We start from the raw sequence: 19,313 nt of genomic DNA, 5'->3' as shown, positions 1-19,313 counted from the left end.
CATGGTGACACAGGTGATAAGCTGTTTCTCAGTGATTGTAAGAGTGGTATAAAACCACCATAATGACAATCCACCGAGATTTTTTAAATTGGAACCAGCAAAATTTGTTTTATCAGCATTCAGTGGTCTCAGTTTTTGTGATCTGAGAGCAGAATCCTTCCAAATCTCCTTTCCCACTGAACCAGTGCCTATTTGCTCCCTCATTACCTTCCCTGCCAGCACACAAACACTTTGTTTGGCTCAGTTTAACCTGCAGCCAGCCTGAAAATGCATCAAGTGTTTCACCTCAAAGGAGGAAATCTGTAGGAGAATTGGCTGAACTTATCTTTCACCGGCCCATTAATGGGAGAGGAGTAAATAATAAGGCATGGACGAACAGCAGCCTCTGAAAGGTTTCTGTGCTGCTCTCCTTCAGCCAGGGAACAGCTCCAGTGCAGAGAGGACATCAAAAACCTCCATTCCCCCCACACCAGCCCACTGGGCACAAAAGCTGAGTTCATGATTTTTGATAAACCCCAGCACAAAGTTACAGCAGAGGCCAATAACACAGCTGCTTTTAAACAAACCACGAGGTTTTCTGGTCATTTTGCACTTTCACTTCTTTACCATTTATAACCTGAAGTGTCAGGATTCTCCTGGTGCCCAAGGCTGGGCTGGATGGGGATTGGAGCAGCCTGGGATAGTGGAAGGTGCCCACCAAGCACTGGATGAGCTTTAAGGTCCCTTCCCACCCAAGCCAGCCTCGGGTTTGGTTTGAAATCTTGTCCCTTAACGTGTCCCAGGCTCCAGAGGGATGGCAGGAGGGACTGGGACAGGGAATAAAACCCTGGAATTGTGCCTGCTCACCGTGCTGGGTGAAGAGGTCGCTGTGCACGATCTCGATGAGGCAGTAGAGCTTCTGGATGGTCAAGCGGCTCATGGGCACGTTCAGGATGAATTCTGTGAAGAGCTTGCTGCACACACAGAAAAAGCAAAAATCCATTAAACTCCCCTCCAAACCATGGAAAAACATCCAGGAATAAAGTACCAGACACACAACTTCATGCTTTTGAATGAGCAAATTCAATATTTTTGAGACAGTAAAAAAAAAAATTTAAAAAAAATCAGAGAATCATTAATAGTTTTCCAACAAATTTCTTTAGTTTTTAATGACATTTCTTTTGTCCCCTTCCCTTTTAGCTCAGTTTTAGACTCTTCATCCATGTCTCACTGAAGGTTTTAGGTTTCAAATCTTCCTTGCCTGTTATTCACGTCAATCAGAACGTTCGTGATCATGGATGCCAAAAATAAGGTGATAATTAACACTGTAAGCTACCAACAAAAAAACATAATTCAAAAACCCAGAAAGGAACATTTTAGGATAAACCATCACACTCATCAGCTGGGCTCCCACCTAATATTGACAAGACTTTTCAATAATTTTGCATCGCTTCCTAAAATCTTGGATTCTTTGCTTTGCCTATTGAGACTTCATTTCTAATTAGAAGCCAACCTTAATTTAAATACTCCCAGTATTAAATTGCAATTTGTACTGGTGATACCATAGGAAAAAATGTAATATTTAGGGTAAAACAGGCCAAGTCCTGTTTTTTCCTTTCTCTTTTCCCAGGAATTTTGCTGTCATATACCAAAATTATTATTTAATCCAGAGACTCTACAAATCTGGGTTTCCTAAGCCCAGGGAAGTGTTGATGTAAAACACTTCACAGTTCAGGCAAGCAGAAGGTAAATGCCAGGTTCCTCAGGCCATTGGAACATTAAACTAAAATTGTATTTTTTTATTTATTTTACCCCTACTTTATCTCTTTTCCTCCTTCTGATGTATCAAGACCATAGAAATAAAACCAGACAAAATTTAGAGGGGTTTGTGGAGTAGAATCAGATTTAATTTTTTTTTTTTCAGTATGTGACATCAACATGAAAAATAAAATTATATTTTTCTCTTTAATCTAAAAGTCCTCCTGAAGTACCAGTTTATATTTGGTTCTTCTACTGCTTTTTCATTTCTTAAACATCCTCCTATTGTCCTTTTTATTTACTAACAACACTGCCGTGTTTATGAGCTACTGGAACATCGATCCAGCAATAGGGTTCACTAAATTATTTATTGTTTTATTATTTACATGGAATTTATACTTGAGAGAGTGAAGCATCATGGTCCAGCCCAAGAGTTTTGATGGCAGTTGCCTGATTAGTAATTCTGGCTAATTGTTTGTACTGCAAAGTTTGTCAGGTATTTGTTAAACATTATTGTTTAAAAAACAGGCCCTTAAAAAATACCTGCAAGGGACAAAAAAGTGTAATAAAACCAAAGTGATAAAACTTCTCAGGTGATCCATATTTCGTTGTCTCAGTAGATATTTCTATATTTTTATATATTTTTATATATTTTTGTAGTTTTTATAGAGAGCATATATGTAGTAATTACATATAAAAATATTAATACATAGGTTGTAGTTTTATGGTTATATATATTATTTGTATTTTATATATTTGTGTATATTTTATATATATCTTTATAAATAAATATTTATATAAAATTAACACTCCACTCTTAATTAACTCTACTCACCTGAGCTCCTTTGGATCAAACACTAATTTCACATCATTGACAATTGCTGGCAAGTATTTAAGTGCTGCCCCCTAAAAAAAAAAAGACAAAAAAACCCAAATTAACAAAATTGATGTGTTTAAAGGTGATGCAAAGACTGCAAGGAGAGAATCACCCACGAGGAGGTGGCTTTGGATTCACCATTTTCTGTGACACCTGAGCTGAAACTCAGCAAAAATTAAACTTTTAAACTGATTTATAGTAAGACAGAGGCATGAAATGTTCATGAACTGGGGAAACAGACCAAAATTAGAGATTTATAAGCTCCTTCCAACATTTCATAGAAATCCTTTGGTTCCTCTAATCCCTTTATTCCCCACTTCTGTTGAGCACTTTCTCATCCTCCTCCTCAGCCACGCTGGAGTTGTTTGGGTTTAATTTTTACTCCACTACTTAAAAATTAAACAAAAAAACTAATTAGCATTTTTTCCCTGCAGTAAATTCTTGGTAGCCACTCATGAAATCCTGGCTCTTCCCAATTCCCCTTGAACTCGCAGCTGCCACTGCACAGCACATGAAAGAGCTCGCAAGATACAAACAGATATTTAATATTTTAACTGTTTGTAGGAATTTTTACTCATTTTATCTTTTTCCTTAGGAGCAATTTGTAGTTATTGCATGCACTGAGCACCAGACTAGGAAAAAAACTCAGAGTAACTGAAATAGAAACCAGAACAGCCAGACTTGTCTACCTTACCTTGTGTTCTATTGATTAAATCAAATTGTTTGATAGCAGGTGTATTTTTACCTGAGAAGAGGGCAGGGCTGGATGGGATTTTGGGCAGGAATTGTTCCCTGGCAGGGTGGGGAGGGGCTGGGATGGAATTCCCAGAGCAGCTGGGGATGCCCCTGGATCCCTGGCAGTGCCCAAGGCCAGGCTGGACATTGGGGCTGGAGCAGCTGGGACAGGGGAAGGTGTCCCTGCCATGGCTGGGGTGGGAATGGATCAATTTGAAGATCTTTCCAACCCAAGCCTCTCTGTGATGTGAGAAATGATTGCATTTTCCACTCCCCAGCCTGGACCCAGACATTTTCCATCCCCAGAGGTTTCTACAGGCAGCAGAGCCACGGGAGAACTGTCCTGAGGAGCAAACACAAACCCACTCCTTTCTTTCCCCAGATCTTGCCCCTTTCCTGCCACAACCCCTGTCACTTCCCAGCCAAGCCCAGAGCTCCCAAAAGCAACACAGCAATGATTTGCTGACACCGAAGGAGAACCTCAAGAGGCCACCAAGGCTGAGACCCCTCTCCAAAGGGACCCCCCCAGCCTGTCCCCGGCCTGGATGCAGATTTCAGAACATCCAGTTTTACTCATAACCCACTGAAGCTGTCAAGCTGGACCATCAAACATCCCCACATCTGCTGAAAGGACTCCTGAGCTGTGGCCTCTGGAATTCTGCAAGTGGAGCTGTGATGGATGAGGGCTCTCATGAGCAGTCAGGAACCACAGGAGTTTATTTGCTGATCATTCACATGCATGGAGCCATAAATGTTTAGTAACACATCTTAAAAGAGAGCTTGCATTTTATATCTTGAATTAAAATTTCACACCTGAACGTAAAAATTAACACTTGAATGGCTCCCATGAACTACTGCCGGGTAAAACTATTTACAACAGCTATTTCCAGCTTGTAGCTGCAACAATTAGCAGCAACTGAGGGTCTACTTTATGGACAAACCAATTAAAGTTTAATTCTGGAGATTTAGAGAAGACTGTGGAAGTGTATTTCCCACCTCAGCTGGCTCCATGACGTGACAAGATGAACAGAGTATGAGGCTGTGCAGCCACGTGATGAAATCTGTATCTAAGCCAAAGGGCTATTAAATAATTTTTTATTGGTATTAAATCATGTAGAGGAGCAGCTCTCGCTGTAGATCTCACTCTGTTCAACCTGCAGCTGATTTTCTGTGAGCAGTATAACTCCATTGCAATGCTGGTTATTCCCAGGACACTGCAATGCATAAATGAGGAATATGAAATTCAGCAGATGAAAAAAAACCAAGCCCTGCTCTTATCTTTCCATATAACATCAGGAAAAGACAAATAAGCATCTGGTTTGGGGTTTTTTTCCCCTCCCATTTAAATTAATTAAATTAATTACTTTTCACTCTTGATCAGCACTGGACAAAGGTTCCAATTCCTCATTTCCACAGGAAGCACACGGCAAACTAAGCCCAAAATCTTCATTCCAGAGTTACACAGGAATGCCTCAACCACTCCAAAATTCCAACCAGCACTAAAAAACCACAGTAATGAGGAACCTTAATGCTCCATCAAACGGGTTTTTGCAGTGATTTCCCTGTGATCACACGAGAAGCACACCCAAAGATCAGTCTCACACACACACTCAATAATTACACACAGCTTCAAGCTGGGCTGCAATAAAAACCTGACTGCCCAAAGGGGCTTCTCTCTTTTGTACAAAACCAGTGACAAATTATTCCCACCCTTATCAAGTTACAGAATCAGTCATTTCCAGCACTACAAAGCACACAAATAAAGCAGCAAAGGGGAAGGATGAAAAGGAGTGAGAGCAGCAATGAGCCCGTGTGTGGCATGAATAATGGATATATTCTCCCTGAGCTGGATTTCCTCCTACTCTCACCCTTCTGTTGGCTGTGGGGTGTTAGAGGGGTTTCATTTTATTGAGAAATGTTTCAAAATTTTGAAAATTTTTCTTTTTTTCTTCATTTTTTTTTGTGATTCACGTGGCTCAGCACCACATCTACAAGGCCATGGCAGCCTGCAGCTCCCAATGTTGTGGTTCATCCTCTAAACCCCAACCACACAAATTTACACATTAATTTCCCCTTCAGGAGCACCATATCCATGTGTAAAAGGGATTATTCCACAGAAAGCATGGGAAGAACCATGAGCTGCCACTCTCTCTGAGCAGGAGCTGCCAACAGAAGCCATGGAGCTGCTCAGTGCCTCAAGGATACTTTTAAAAACTGTGAGAAAGGCAATTAACTGGGCCAAGAAACACAACTCACTAAGTGAAGATAATCAGGGCCAGAAAAGTCAAATTTTTGCCTTAAATGGAATAAATTAAGCAATAATTGATGGCCACAGCTCTCTGCACAGCCAATGCAGGGGACAGCAATTCCCAGGATTTATCCTTCCATGGACTAATTGCAACTCATTCCCTAAATCAGCTCTGTCTGGAGCAGGACCCTTTGCAACCTTTCAGATAAATTCACTGATGGGCTTCTAATGAAATCACAGCTAATTGTGTTCTCCTGGACTTCTCCACAACTGGCAGCCAAATCACCAAGGAACAAACGCAGTGCTGGGTTCAAAAGATGAAAAAACCCTTCAGATGTGGTAAAAAAGGCAGAATGAGTAAAACCAGGTGCAATGAAATTGTTATTCCCAACAGTGACCCCTCTGAACATCAACTGATTTATCAGCTAATTGTGTTCTAAACTTACCTAGAGCTGGCAAGGAAATCGGGTTTGTGTGGAAGGAACAAACTCAGTGCTGGTATCAAAAGATCATTGGAGAGAAAAAACAAACCTTCAAAAAGGCCAGAATAAATAAGATCAGGAGCAATGGAATTGTTGTTCCCAACAGTGGCGCCTCTGAACATCAATAAAGAGTCCTTTGCACTGCTCTTCTCTCACTGAGAGTTCATTTCCAGACAGGTTTAATGACACAAAAATGGGTAAAGAATGGGATCTACCAAGAGCAAAATTAGCACATTGCCCAGATCTAAAAGTTCAAGGAGTTTCTATGACTAAAAGTTTATCTGAATTATTTATCTTGATTCTCTGAAAGGATTTTTTTTCTGCAGATTTTTGCTGGGTGGGGAAAACCTCAAACCTCAAAAAACTTCACTCTGACACTTGAATATTTAAATAAGAGCAAGCTTCATTTATTTATTTGGACAGAAAGTGGCCCAACTGCTAAAACTACCAGGAGGAGCTGCTTTTCAAGGAAATTTCTGGTTTTTAGTTTCCTCACAAAAGGATGAGAAGACAAGTGAAAGGCTTTTCTTTGTGTCACCAGGCAAATAAAAGCACATTAAAATAAAACTTTGATAAATACCTTAAAGTATTTCTGATATAATTTCGAATAACAGATAGAAAAATGAGTTTTACTCATTTATTTGTTACACAGTTGAGAATACAAAGAGATCTCTTAATTAATCCAAAAGTGAAATCACCTCTGTAGGTCACTGATGAGTGAAAAGAAAGCAGGACAGAAAAAGAATCTTGCACAAATGGAAAATTATCCCATTCTTGGCTTCATAAATGGAATTACCAAAATAAAAGTGTCACAAAAGCTTCTTTGCAGTAGCTGTTTAAAAAAAAAAAACCAAAAACTAACTTACGGTTGTCATTAGATTGACCAAATGACATTTGCAAAGTATTAAACAAAATGTATTCTGAGCAGAACACCACAGCTTTTTTTCTGGGGTTTAAGTTCAGCTCTTTGTAGTCCATAAAAGCAAAAAAAAAACACCTTAATTTAAAACTGTCATTTTCCAAAGCCATTCGTTTCCATCAGCACGCCTGGCCTCCAAATTAAGCACAAAAAACCCTGTGCCAAATACAGAATATTCTTCTGAACCCTTTTGTTTGACAAAGCAATAAATTTGTTTTACCTGACTCCATTTGAGAACATTATTTTAATGTTAATTTTCATCTTTTGTGCCACTCAACGAAGCACCTCCTTTCCACCCCAGCATTATCTTGGGTGCCATTCCATTAAACTCATCCAAACCAAATGAAGCCCAGGCAGCAGCCGGATCAAACAATATCCAGGAACACCTAAACTCTAGTTTAGTTTTGCCCCAGCCTAGAGCAGTTATTCAGCCCACAAACTAAAGCAGTTTTTATCCCAGTTGCAAAGCAGCACCTCTGGCACTAAATTCAGTGTAAAGCAGCCCAAATTCAGAGTAAAACAGCCCAAAGCATGATCAAAAATAAATATCTTCTGGAGATATTTCCCACATGGATTCTAAGAGACTCAGAAACCTGAACCCACAGTTGTATTTTGTTATCCAGCTAATCTGAAGTGATGTTTATTAAGAATTCCACCTGCTGGAAAAGCCTTGCAGATTAACACAGTCTCTTGCTTTCTTCTCAGGCACCTTCCATTTCCCTGCCTTCATTTAAATACTTTTCTGTAGCTTTAGCAATAAATGCAGAATATTAAAGTACAGAGTGGACACTGAGAAATGCTTTACAAGTGACCAGAATTATTAAGAACCCACAGGCACAGGAGAATTCACATTAAAAAATGATCCCATCTTCCACCCCAGCTCTCTGTGGCCACAGATGATTTTATACCCAGGATCACACAGGGTGATTTTATACCCAGGATCACACAGGGTGATTTTATACCCAGGATCACACAGGGTGATTTTATACCCAGGATCACACAAGGATGATTTTATACCCAGGATCACACAAGGATGATTTTATACCCAGGATCACACAAGGATGATTTTATACCCAGGATCACACAAGGATGATTTTATACCCAGGATCACACAAGGATGATTTTATACCCAGGATCACACAAGGATGATTTTATACCCAGGATCACACAGGGTGATTTTATACCCAGGATCACACAAGGATGATTTTATACCCAGGATCACACAGGGTGATTTTATACCCAGGATCACACAAGGTGATTTTATACACAGGATCACACAAGGTGATTTTATACACAGGATCACACAGGGTGATTTTATACACACACAGTGTTCACACCTCCTTCATTCAGATCATTCAGAGCTCCCAGACTTTTCCCAGCCATCCTGAACAAAATCAGAACTGCAAATATCAGAGGGGCCCTGCTCCTTGCACTGCAGGAGGAGCTTCTCTGCCTCCCGAGAGATGCAGGAATCCCTGACTAAAGAATATCTGCATTTTTACCACACTTGAAACATCGCTCTCAAGCTCCAGCTGAGCTCATGCTTCAGCAGGAGAAGGTTAAGGAAATAATTATCATGCACCAATTAGCAGAAAACAGGAATAAACCCAGGAAGGCTCAGCACACTTGTAAGCATTAAAAATGCATGCAGGCACCAAGTGCTGCTCACCTTATTTCATCAGGTTTGAGCCCCAAAGTCAAACTGATGCTTGGAGAACAATCTGGAACCTCCCCTTCCCCAGCTATTGCTGCAGCCCACTCCACTCAGCGTGAGAGGAGAATTTTTGTTACTGAGAGAACAACCACAACACACCAGCCTTCAAATCACTGCTTGCATTTCCCTCCCCACACCTTAAAAATCTGGAAAAGGCAGCTCTGAAATGTCTGTATCCACCACAGACAACACTGAAACATAAAAAAAAATCCCTAAAAATTTCATTTCATTAACTGAAAAAACAAACAACTTCTGTGTTGTTTTGAATGTTGTAATTTTCACCAGTTCACCTTCCCAAATTCAAACCCACAGGACCGATTATAACCTGGGGTGAAAGTGGGTTTTAATCGTTCCTGCACCTCAACACTTTAACTCCAACACATCTGAGTATAAAAAAGGGAAAAGAAATGAGGTTTAAGTGCCAGTAGAGTGCTGTAAGAGGTTTAAGTGCTAGTAAAGCTCTGTTCAAACCACATTCCAAGATCATATGGAATTTTACCTATTTATTGTAAAAATCCATAGTTGAAGTAGCACCACCCAATCTAAAAATAACCTTTTAATGTTTTATATATATAAACCCTATAAATTGTCCCCTACCCAAGACTTTTGGAATATCCACAGTCCTAAAAGAGGTACAAATTCCAAGCCTCTTTTTGTGCTCCACAATCTTAAATCCTTGTACAATTCTGAGAATTTTCTTTTGAGGAAACTTTTTTTTCCCCCTGCCACACGTACCCAAAGCATTGAAAAATTTAAATTAAAAAAGGAAAAAAAAATCAGCAATTTAAATGCAAAATATTAAACAACTGAAGACCTACAGTCAACAGCAGCTCATCAGCTTCCACAAGGACATAAATAATGGAATAGATAAAGAGGAATTCTTGCTAAGAACACAAGACTGCAGTCTTTCATTCTGTGTCAGCTTGAAGGCTACTACCCCAGCAGACAGGAAAAAAAATCCAGCATATCCAGCCCAAAAAGTTGGGAACATCTCAGAGGAAAGTTCCAGTGGCAGTTCTGCTCCATGGTGATAAACTGCAAAGGAAGATTCCAGTTTTTGCAAGGAGAAATGGAAACACTGGGATCTGTGAAAGAAGCACCTGCCTTGTTTAATGTAAAGCACTTTCATTTTCTGGGGAGGTCTTTGCAACTTTTTATCTCTCTCCAAACACACTTATTCTGCCTACACTTATTTAGATTCCCCAGTATTTATAAAAATCAGTGCAAAAAGCCTAAAACTGCTGCAGCAAGATCTGCTGATCTTCCTGCACAACACAGGGACCTGGGGATGTATCTGTTTAAAACCACTGGTTTTCCACAAAACTTCAGCAATGGATCCAACAGCACCGGAATTCCAGCCCTGTTTGGGTTGGGATGGACTCAGAAATCAACTTTTCCCACCCCCTGCCATGGGCAGGGACACCTTCCCCTGTCCCAGGCTGCTCCAGCCCCAGCCTGCCCTTGGACAGTGCCAAAGCTTCTTTGAGAATTCCATCCCAGCTCCTCCCCACCTTCACAACTAAAAAAATCCCTGCCCAAAATCCCATCCATCCCTGCCCTCTGGCACTGGGAGCCATTCCCTGTGTCCTGTCCCTCCCTCCCTTGTCCCCAGTCCCTCTCCAGCTCTCCTGGAGCCCCTTCAGGTCCTGGAAGGGGCTCTGAGGTGTCCCTGCAGCTTCTCCTCTCCAGCCTGGCTCCATGGAGATGCTCTGGAGCATCTCCTTGTGCTCAGATTCCCACCCCACACCCTGGTGCCCAGCAGTGCCCACAGGAGATGCCAGCTGAGGTTTCTGCGCTCCCCTCCCCTCCTGGCTCTCCCAGCCTCCCTCAGAAGCTGCCCCCAGCACATCCCTGGCCCTGAGCTCTGTCCTGCTGCTGCTCTGGCTGCAACAACAAACTTCAGAAAAGATAAGAAATTCCTTTACCTCCTCTGAATTCCCCTCCTGACGATGTCAGTCCAACCCCAGAGCACAGGTCAGTGTCTCACCTGCTGGGAAGGTGCAGCATTCCCCATCCTCTGCACCCCTTTAACCCCTTCCTGAGGTTTGGCACCAGCACAGCAGCCAGCATGCACCAAGTGGCTGCTCCAAGGCTCTGTGACAGCCCTGGCACCCCTGCTCACCCCAGCACAGGGATATTTCAAATGTGAAATCTCCCTGCTGCTCCCCCTGCCCCTGTGCTGGCTCCAAGCTGTCAGCTCCAAGTGGGGATTATTTCACTCCCACCTGCCCACCCTTCAGCTCTCATTTCAGCCCCCCAGCTCTGGGAGCTCCAGCTGATGCTCCTCTCCAGCAGCAGAGACTGAGGTACAACTCCTGTCTCTAATGTCACCCCCACGGTGTCACTGACACCTCCCAGCACTCTGCAGCTCTGCCAGGCAGGATGCACAGCATCCACACTCTGAAAACTCCCACATTTATCCACCCATTCCATGGTTTTGTTCTCTCTAACAGAAGCACACACTTCTGCCAGGCAGGATGCACAGCATCCACACTCTCTGAAAACTCCCACATTTATCCACCCATTCCATATCTTTGTTCTCACATTTCTACCTGGTGCTCACACTGCAGAGCTCCAGTGGATACCTGAACACCATAAAAGCAATTTCACAAGCTGCAAAAAGCCAATAGTAACAATTATGTGTTCTAAGAGCTCAGTAATTAGAGTCCAGAGGAGATGAAAGCAATAAATAATGAATGAAAGGTTTTCAAGACTTCTGAAATGCATCTTCAAGCACACTTAACCCCACACTGGCTCATCCCTCAGAGCTTCATCTGCCCCTGCAAACACACACAGGAGCTGTGCTCTGCTCAGGTCTGCAGAGCTCTGAACCTCAACCACTGCTGGTGGCATCTCTCCACTCATTGCCAGGAAGTTTTCCTTCCTGGATCTCAGGTGAACACAACCAAATCAATTTTCAGCTTTTTTTTTTCCTCCCCCCCCCCCCCTCCAAGGTATAAACTTAAAGAAAAAAAGCTCGTGTTCATCTGCAAGGGAGTGTCAGGAAAAGCAATATCACATTCCACTCCTGTCATCTGCAAACTCCCTCTCTGTAAAAGCCCAGACAGCTCTGAGCCACGGCCTCCAAGTGCCCATTTCCATTCAGGACAGATGCTTTGGCAATGAAATGAAAACACAGCTTTCCTGAAATGTGCAATATCCCTATTTTGTTATCAGATGATCCAGTCTCGGCCTCTCTGCTGAAAATATTCCTCCTCAGCTGCTTTATCCCCACTATCTCTTTTTGCTGTGTGCTCAGCATGGCACCAGGAGCCCCAGAGCTCGGCTACAAAGGACTGGGGGCTTTGACCCAGGACTTTTCCTCCTGGACTCCTCCAGAAACTTCTTCCACTGGCACAGGGATTTCCCACTGTCTGTTTTTTGCAAGCAGGAAGAGTCCAACTGTCCCCAAATCCTACCCCAAATCTCAGTCCCTTGATCATCTCTCAACTGATTCAGCAGGGCTGGGTCAGGGGTTTCATCTTTTTTATAAACTCTAGCTGGAAGCACAAGGAGAAGTTCAAGGCTCAACTCATCAAACGCACATTTAGGGCAGTCTCTGTAGTTTTCCGTCATGAAAAAGAACCACTAACTTCTGCATCCAGCCTCCTCTGGACACTAAAACCTACCAGTGCCATAATTCAGAGCTTCTGCTCTTTGATATCAGCACCATCTGAGGGCACAGAGCCCTTTCCCAACTGCATGAGCCAACGTTACCAAAAGCAGATGCTGTTTCTAAAGGGAAACAAGAAAAGGTCTAAGGGATGAAAGGTGGAGCTTCCAGTCTCACTCACTACTAATCTGCTTTTTAAAATATGTACTGGGGCTAAAGATCCTATATTGAAGCCTCAGATATAAATAAATGTACTAAAATATATGGATCTACACTGTTATCAGCATCTTAAATATAAAGCCTTAAAAACACTTTAAGATTATACAAGTTAAAAAAGCAAAATGTCACTGAAACCATATTGTTCTTTTTAAAATAAAATTGAAGGTTTTGAAGCAATTAAAGGGTGGGGTCAATGATCTTAGATGTCTCTTCTAGGATTCCATAAATTTACTTGTTCAAACAAAATTCTTTACACAGTCACAAACCCTTCAGCAGAAGCACCAAGTATTAACCTTGCCTGAAATAAAGCCAGCTTTTAAGCACAAACACAAGCAAGGACTTCACTGACGGCCTTCCTGTGGTTTGGGATGCAAAACTGGAGATCTGGAAAGCACAAACCTTCACTATGACAGTCTGGTCAGAGTTGCTGCTCATCATCTCATTGATGGACTTAAAGAGCTGCAGCAGAGAGTCCCTGAAGTCTGCTTCTCCTTTGTTTTCGTACAGCCTGAAAAAGAATTAGGTTTCATCAGCACAAACCACAATGGAAATACTGTTTTAAAATATCTGGTGGTAGTTTTGACAATCGAATGACAGATGGCCATTTGTTGTCTCGCATTTCTTCAAGAATTTCCACAACTTCCTTCGCCGAATCAAGAGCTATATTCCACAAAAAAACCCCTCAAGATGAGACAGCCTGGCCAGGCTGGGCCAGCAGGAAGAAGAGATTTTTATTGTAAAGCTGTTTATGTGAAATTGCACATCCAGCAGCGCTGTTCCAGTGTCTGGTGGGTCCCTGAGCCCGTGCCCACGCAGCCCTGGGACTCCACCCTGGCAGGACCTTGCCAGGCAGCTCTGTGCTGATGAAGGCAGAAAGCAGCCAGCCAACTTGCCAGCAATCATTAAAATCTACCAGTGGCCTCAGGTGAGTGACCTTAAACTCTGGGAAAGAAAGAAAGACAAAACCCATCGACCCTCTGTTTGCTAAAAGGATCTTTTTTTTTATTATTATTATTTTCTGTGGGCAGGAAGCACTGAGGTTAAATTGTGTTTCAGCACTAATTTCAGGCTCAGTTTCCCATGGAATCAGCACAGCTGACACAGAGGAGTGACTCAGCCCCAGCTCAGCTTCAGGAGCGAGGTCCCTGTGCCTTCAGACTCGTTCCTTAGAGCTGAGCTGCCCACTGGGATCCCCCTCTCAGGTGCTTTCAGGGGGTGAAAACTGCACAGAGGCACCTGAGCAACACCAGAGGCCAAAAAAAAAATGCAGCCAAGGTGAAGAACTTGGGCCACTGGTACAATGAGTTTTCCTGAAATTGTTCCTGGAGTGTTTTAAATGCAGAACCAGCCCTGCCTCAGGTGTGGGATGGCACAATCCTCACTGGAAAACGAGAAGGGAGACGAGCACTGGCTCCACATCATCCTTGAAAACCTTCCCCTCCTTGGGCAGCATGTGAGACTCACCTACACCAGGGTTATTCAGACTTAACATGACCAAAAAAATCTGAAATCTAGATTAAATCCAAACATGGGGAGTTATAAACATCACATGGGACCTCCAGGCCAGGCTGGACAAGGCTGGAGCACCCTGGGAGAGTGGAAGGTGTCCCTGCCCAAGGCAGGGGGTGGAATGGGATGAGTTCAAGGTCCTTGCCACCCAAACCATTCCATGACCCCTTCCCCCAGTGAAACCCCCATCTTTACCAGCTCTGATTCCCTCCAAGAGCCTCATCCAACAACAACAACAGAAACAACAACAACTGGGCTTCCCAAGCCCTCCCTGGTTCCACTGGCTCTGATCCCCCCAAACACCTGGCACCAAGAGCCATTTGAGCAGCATTCCAACTCCCTTTTACCTTCCTCCTTTTTCCCCTGGAATTAAACCCAGTAGGAAGGTTTTGAATGTAGTCTGCAGCTCAGAAGGAGCATTTCACCCAGAAATTTCCTATGTACAATCCTTGTACAATTTCTTCATGTTCCAAGACCGCAGAATCGTGGAATGGTTTGGGTGGGAAGGGATTTTAAATCCCAAAACACCCCACTCCTGCCATGCAGGGACACTTCCCACTATCTCAGGGTGTTCCAGCCTGGCCTTGGACACTTACAGGGATCCAGGGGCAGCCCCAGCTGCTCTGGGCACCCTCACAGCCAGGAATTCCTTCCCAATATCCCATCTAAAGCTACATGGTGATGGATCACATGCTGCAGCTAAAGTGGGCTTTTCTTGGGATAAACATAGAGTTCAGGCTGATCCTGCTGCTTTGCACTGAAGTTAATGTGCATCATTTTTAATGCTGTGCTCATAAACCTTTGGAAGCCTCAGATATGAAAGAAGTTTATTTTAACCTGGACACAGAGGAAATAAATACTACAGAAAAAAAACCAAAAACCCAACCACTAAATTGTGTTATTTTGCTGTGCACACTTCTATTCCCCTTTTAGGCTAAAACTGGGGGTTATGCAGGGTAAAAAACTTGTTAAGTCCCCATTTCCATAATGGATTTCAGTGTCCCCCTGAACAGATTAGAGAGGTGAAACTTCTACCAATAGAAACAGTAACTGAACTTGACAGCCCAATATATCAAAGTGCTTCAGACAAAAAGCTCTGCCTTTCAAAAAGGAAGTTATAATAAAAATAAACAAGCTAGCCACAAATGTGTTCCTACTGTCAGTTAATAACATCTATTTATTTAATATACCTGATAAAGTACAAAATCTCTGCAGCTGTGAGAAAACAAGGTTTACACCAAGCTGGTCCTTCCAGCACTGCCTGGAGGATTTTAAGAGTGTAGTAAATACACCACAAGCACTGGGATCACTACTGAGGAAATCAAATAAAGATATTTCGAAAGGTCACTTGTAATATTCTGCTTTTATCAACCTTTGCTGTACACAAATAGATGTGCCACAATGCTTTAAGTGGATGAGCTTCCATGGATTTATCCAGAACTCAAGTGTTAAAATGCTCCATCCATCCACTGAGCCCACCACCCTTTCCCTGAAGTTAAAAATATGCCAGATTTTGGAATAAAAGCTTCAGCTTGCTGCTTGGGATTCCTCAGGGGAGCAGCAGCAATCACTCCACACTCCTGAATTTTAATCACTCCAAATCACACCCCCCAGGCAGGGCTTCAGTCCTGCAGCAGCACAAATCACAGGCTCCTTTCTGCATTCAGTAATTTTGCTGATTAATCCCTTGGCATGGAGAGTTGGGTCTTCCCACCACTGAAGGGCTGTGAATTTTTGCTTCCCACAAGGAAATCCCACAGCCAGTCCTGGAGGGTCAGATTGTCTGTAAATCCAATCTGCAGACAGAGGGAATTTTTTTCTCTGTTTTCAAGTGATTTGTAGGGCCTGCTACAGCCTCAGTGACATGCAGTATTTTATGAATCTCACAGCAGGGCTCCTACAGAAATAAATTCCAAGCCCTAAATTAGAGAAAAGGGTGGTGGAGATGGGAACTGAAGAGCTCTACATAAATCCCTTGTAATAAGGTTGTTACCACTGCTAACAAGCAGTAAAAGGACTCCATCTAAGTGAAGATCTCATCAGCTTGGTTTATAACTTCTGTAACATCTTGTGTATAAAACACAATACAGTAACACAAGTTCCCCCAAACAGTGCCAAGCTTTAATTGTTCAGAGACCTAAACTACCATGATTTTACCAATTCACTGCTTCTGAAAACACAGATCTCTGCTAGAGAGGGAAAACCCTTCTCCTGAAATAACTCCTCCCAGTTTCAAGCATTTCTAAAATAGTGCAATATTAAGCCATTTTTACTGATGGACTGTAGAATTTTGGCAGTTTTGGGCATTTATTGTCAATGGGAGTTGAAGCACTGCCTGTACTCACTGGTTGAACAATATCCTGGACCGGACAATGAACTTGAAGATGTATTCCAAGGCTTTCATGGCTTTGAAGAGTTGGTCAGTGATCCCACACTTCTCAGCACTGTCCACGTATGTTTTTAAAACCTTGGTCAGTTTTCTGTTTAAACACAAAAAAAAACACATACAAGTTACAAGTATTCTCACAGAACTTCTATTTTGAAAGGTTTAAAGAAAAATTATGTGCCCACAGAGCTACAAAGTTAATTCTTCCAGTAATAAACTTGTTGTGGTTTTTTTTTGCTGATAAGTAGCTGTAAATTATTCTTGAGCAAAAAAAGAAAAACCACAGACCATAACCTTGTTTAACACACAAGCAATACAACAAATCTCAGTAAAGCTGATTTTCTGCTGGATGTTCAGATGGATATTCAGATTTAGGCTCTGAGAAAGATGCACCTACTAATAATAATCTGAATAATATAATTAAATTAAATACAAGCATGCACCTACTAATAATAATCAGAAAATGATAATTAAATTAAAACAAGCATGCTGTTAGAATTAACAGTATGAGTCCCTTCGTTCAACAAGGCTTCCCCTTTAGAAAGCTTTTCTGTGCATTTTGGGCTGAAATTTGTAAAATTTATTTCTCAAAGTACACGCCACCAGCTGGAAATCCTCTTCTTCCCCATTTTAAAGTCCATCAAACTCAAAAGTGAAACAATTTTCAAAATAATCCCATTTCAGCTCCCTCCCTTCCAATGAATACAAATCAGGGTTTTAATGCAACCACGAGCAATTCCATTTTAAATCATCCCAGCTCCAGTGCACGATCCAATATCCCCACTCCAAGTAAACAAGCTCCACATTATTCCCCACTCTCAGAAAACAACACTGAGCTCCCACAGATCCTGCTGCCTGTTGGAGCAGGAGCAAACTGCCTGAGAAATTCAAATAACCCCTCAGATATTGCCAAGGCCACCTCTCTTTACTTCAGGGCTGAAGGCTGGACTGGATCTCTGAGCTCTTTTCCATGCTGGATGTTGTGCGAGGGAAAGGGCAGGGATCTGCCACATCCATGGGGACACCTCAAGCCAGAGTTCAGCTCTTCCCTGTTTCTGCCTCCCTGCACTTGAGGAAGGGAAGGATGCTCTCCGTGCCAACCATGGAAGCACCACCCTCAGCTTCTCCTGAGAAATCCAGGATGCTCCACCCTCGGCACCCAGCGGGAACTCAACGATCAAAATCTCGGTGCTGACACTGAAGGCTCCAATCTTCCTTGGGAATTAAAGGAGGATTAGGGAAAGGTTCTTCCCCGGAGGGGGCTGGCACTGCCCAGGCTCTCAGGGAATGGGCACCGAGGCTGCCAGAGCTCCAGGAGCCTTTGGACAGCACTCCCAGGATCCCAGGAATGCTGGGGTGTCTGTGTAGAGCCAGGAGTTGGACTGGATGATCCCTGTGGGTCCCTCCCAGCTCAGGACATTCTCTGATTTTATGATTCTTCACCATTTTACATCGTTATTTTCAGGTCCCTTAACAGAGGCTCTGCACCAGCAAAGGGCACCTCAGGTTTCCTGGTTTGGGTTTTCCTTCCCCCCAGCACTGCAAAGAGATCCATCAGGCATTTTTCCTCCAACACTGACAGTCTAACACAGCAGCAGAGATTCCAACTGTCAAAAAACACTTAAGACAACAAAAATAACAGGCCTTTGTTTTTTTGTCTTTCACTGCTTCTTCCCCACATTGACAGTAATGTGGATAATCCAGGGTACAATGTCATTTAATGCACAAAAAAAACAGTATTTGAAGCATCTTAAATGGACATGATTTCCTTCCAATATGAGTGAGAATTGCTTTTGTTTTCCCTTACAAAACAACTCTTGAAATTGTCAAATCATCCCCTCCTTCATTACAGCACAATCAAGACTTCTCCTTGCACAGGACTGAAAGTTTTACCAATTTATTTCAAGAAAGAAACAAAGGCTATCCCCAATCTTCTAAAAGTCCCTCCCAAACTCATGGGCACTTTCCTAATTAAGCTACATAAACAAGTAATTAAATAAAATTATCTGGAAAAATTCTCCAAGTCACATTAGAAAAAATAAATTTTCCAGCTTACGTGTAGGCCAAGGTAGCACTGAAATGCTTCTTGATGTAAGTCTCCAAGACAGGGTTGAAATGCTGAAATTTTCTGTCAGCAATCAGTCCAATGATAAATACCTGAAAAAAACAGCATAATTAGTGTGTTATTCTCCAAAAAATCTTTAATTTTTGTCCATTCCCTTTTGTTTTCAGAGAAGACACATTACTGACATTAAAATTTCTGTTCTGCTTCTGTCCTAAATTCTGCTGCTAATCCATTAAAATAACTGGATTGGAGTGCTTCCTTATTTTCTGGGAGGATGACATGATATAATCCAACTCCCCCTGGATCTGAACCTTTAAATATAACTTTTAAATTAAAGAGTAACTCTCTGCTCAGATGTTTTCTGTTAATAAACTTCACTCTATCATTTATTCCCCTTATTAGGTACATCTCAGACCCTGCCCACTGCAAACTCACCAAAGCATCAAACACCAAAGTGTCAAAGGTCTCACTCTCCGAGTTCTCCATCATGATGTTAAAAAGGGCATCCAGTGTATCCTGAAGAAACTACAAAGAAACAGCACAGCTCATCATGTTTTCAAAGGAAAATTAAATTTAGATTCCACTCAGGTTTCTATAGATATTTTTGCTAAAGTAGAGGCATTTTAAAAGTTAGCTGAAAAACAGAAAATCCAGCACTTTTCAGCAAATTATTTTTTAGTTAAGTTGATTATCTATACACAGGTTATCACTCCAAAAGAACAAAAATGAAGTCAGAAATCACACTTGGCACACCTGGACGAGGACTTTCATCTCTGACAGTGCTCCAGCAACAAGAAATCCCAAACTGC

General features: G+C 42.3%; 1 protein-coding gene across 3 annotated transcripts in view; it reads right to left on the bottom strand.

The window, feature by feature from the left end:
- Positions 1–19,313, bottom strand: part of DOCK1 (dedicator of cytokinesis 1) — a 261,997-nt gene that overhangs the window by 187,698 nt on the left and 54,986 nt on the right. For all 3 annotated transcript variants that reach the window (XM_014257704.2, XM_005528870.3, XM_088059823.1), the window contains exons 20-25: positions 18,940–19,029; positions 18,496–18,596; positions 16,399–16,533; positions 12,944–13,052; positions 2,573–2,643; positions 847–953 (exon numbers count right to left, since the gene is read on the bottom strand). In XM_014257704.2, coding sequence (XP_014113179.2) covers positions 847–953; positions 2,573–2,643; positions 12,944–13,052; positions 16,399–16,533; positions 18,496–18,596; positions 18,940–19,029 — 613 coding nt within the window. The remainder of the gene's footprint in view (positions 1–846; positions 954–2,572; positions 2,644–12,943; positions 13,053–16,398; positions 16,534–18,495; positions 18,597–18,939; positions 19,030–19,313) is intronic.

This window comes from Pseudopodoces humilis, chromosome 9, assembly GCF_049639895.1.
Source record: "Pseudopodoces humilis isolate 2021_Gansu_Grassland_sample_001 chromosome 9, ASM4963989v1, whole genome shotgun sequence".
Lineage (NCBI taxonomy): Eukaryota > Metazoa > Chordata > Aves > Passeriformes > Paridae > Pseudopodoces > Pseudopodoces humilis.
Note: the sequence above shows the minus strand (reverse complement) of the source record. Positions and strands in the feature narration are given on the sequence as shown.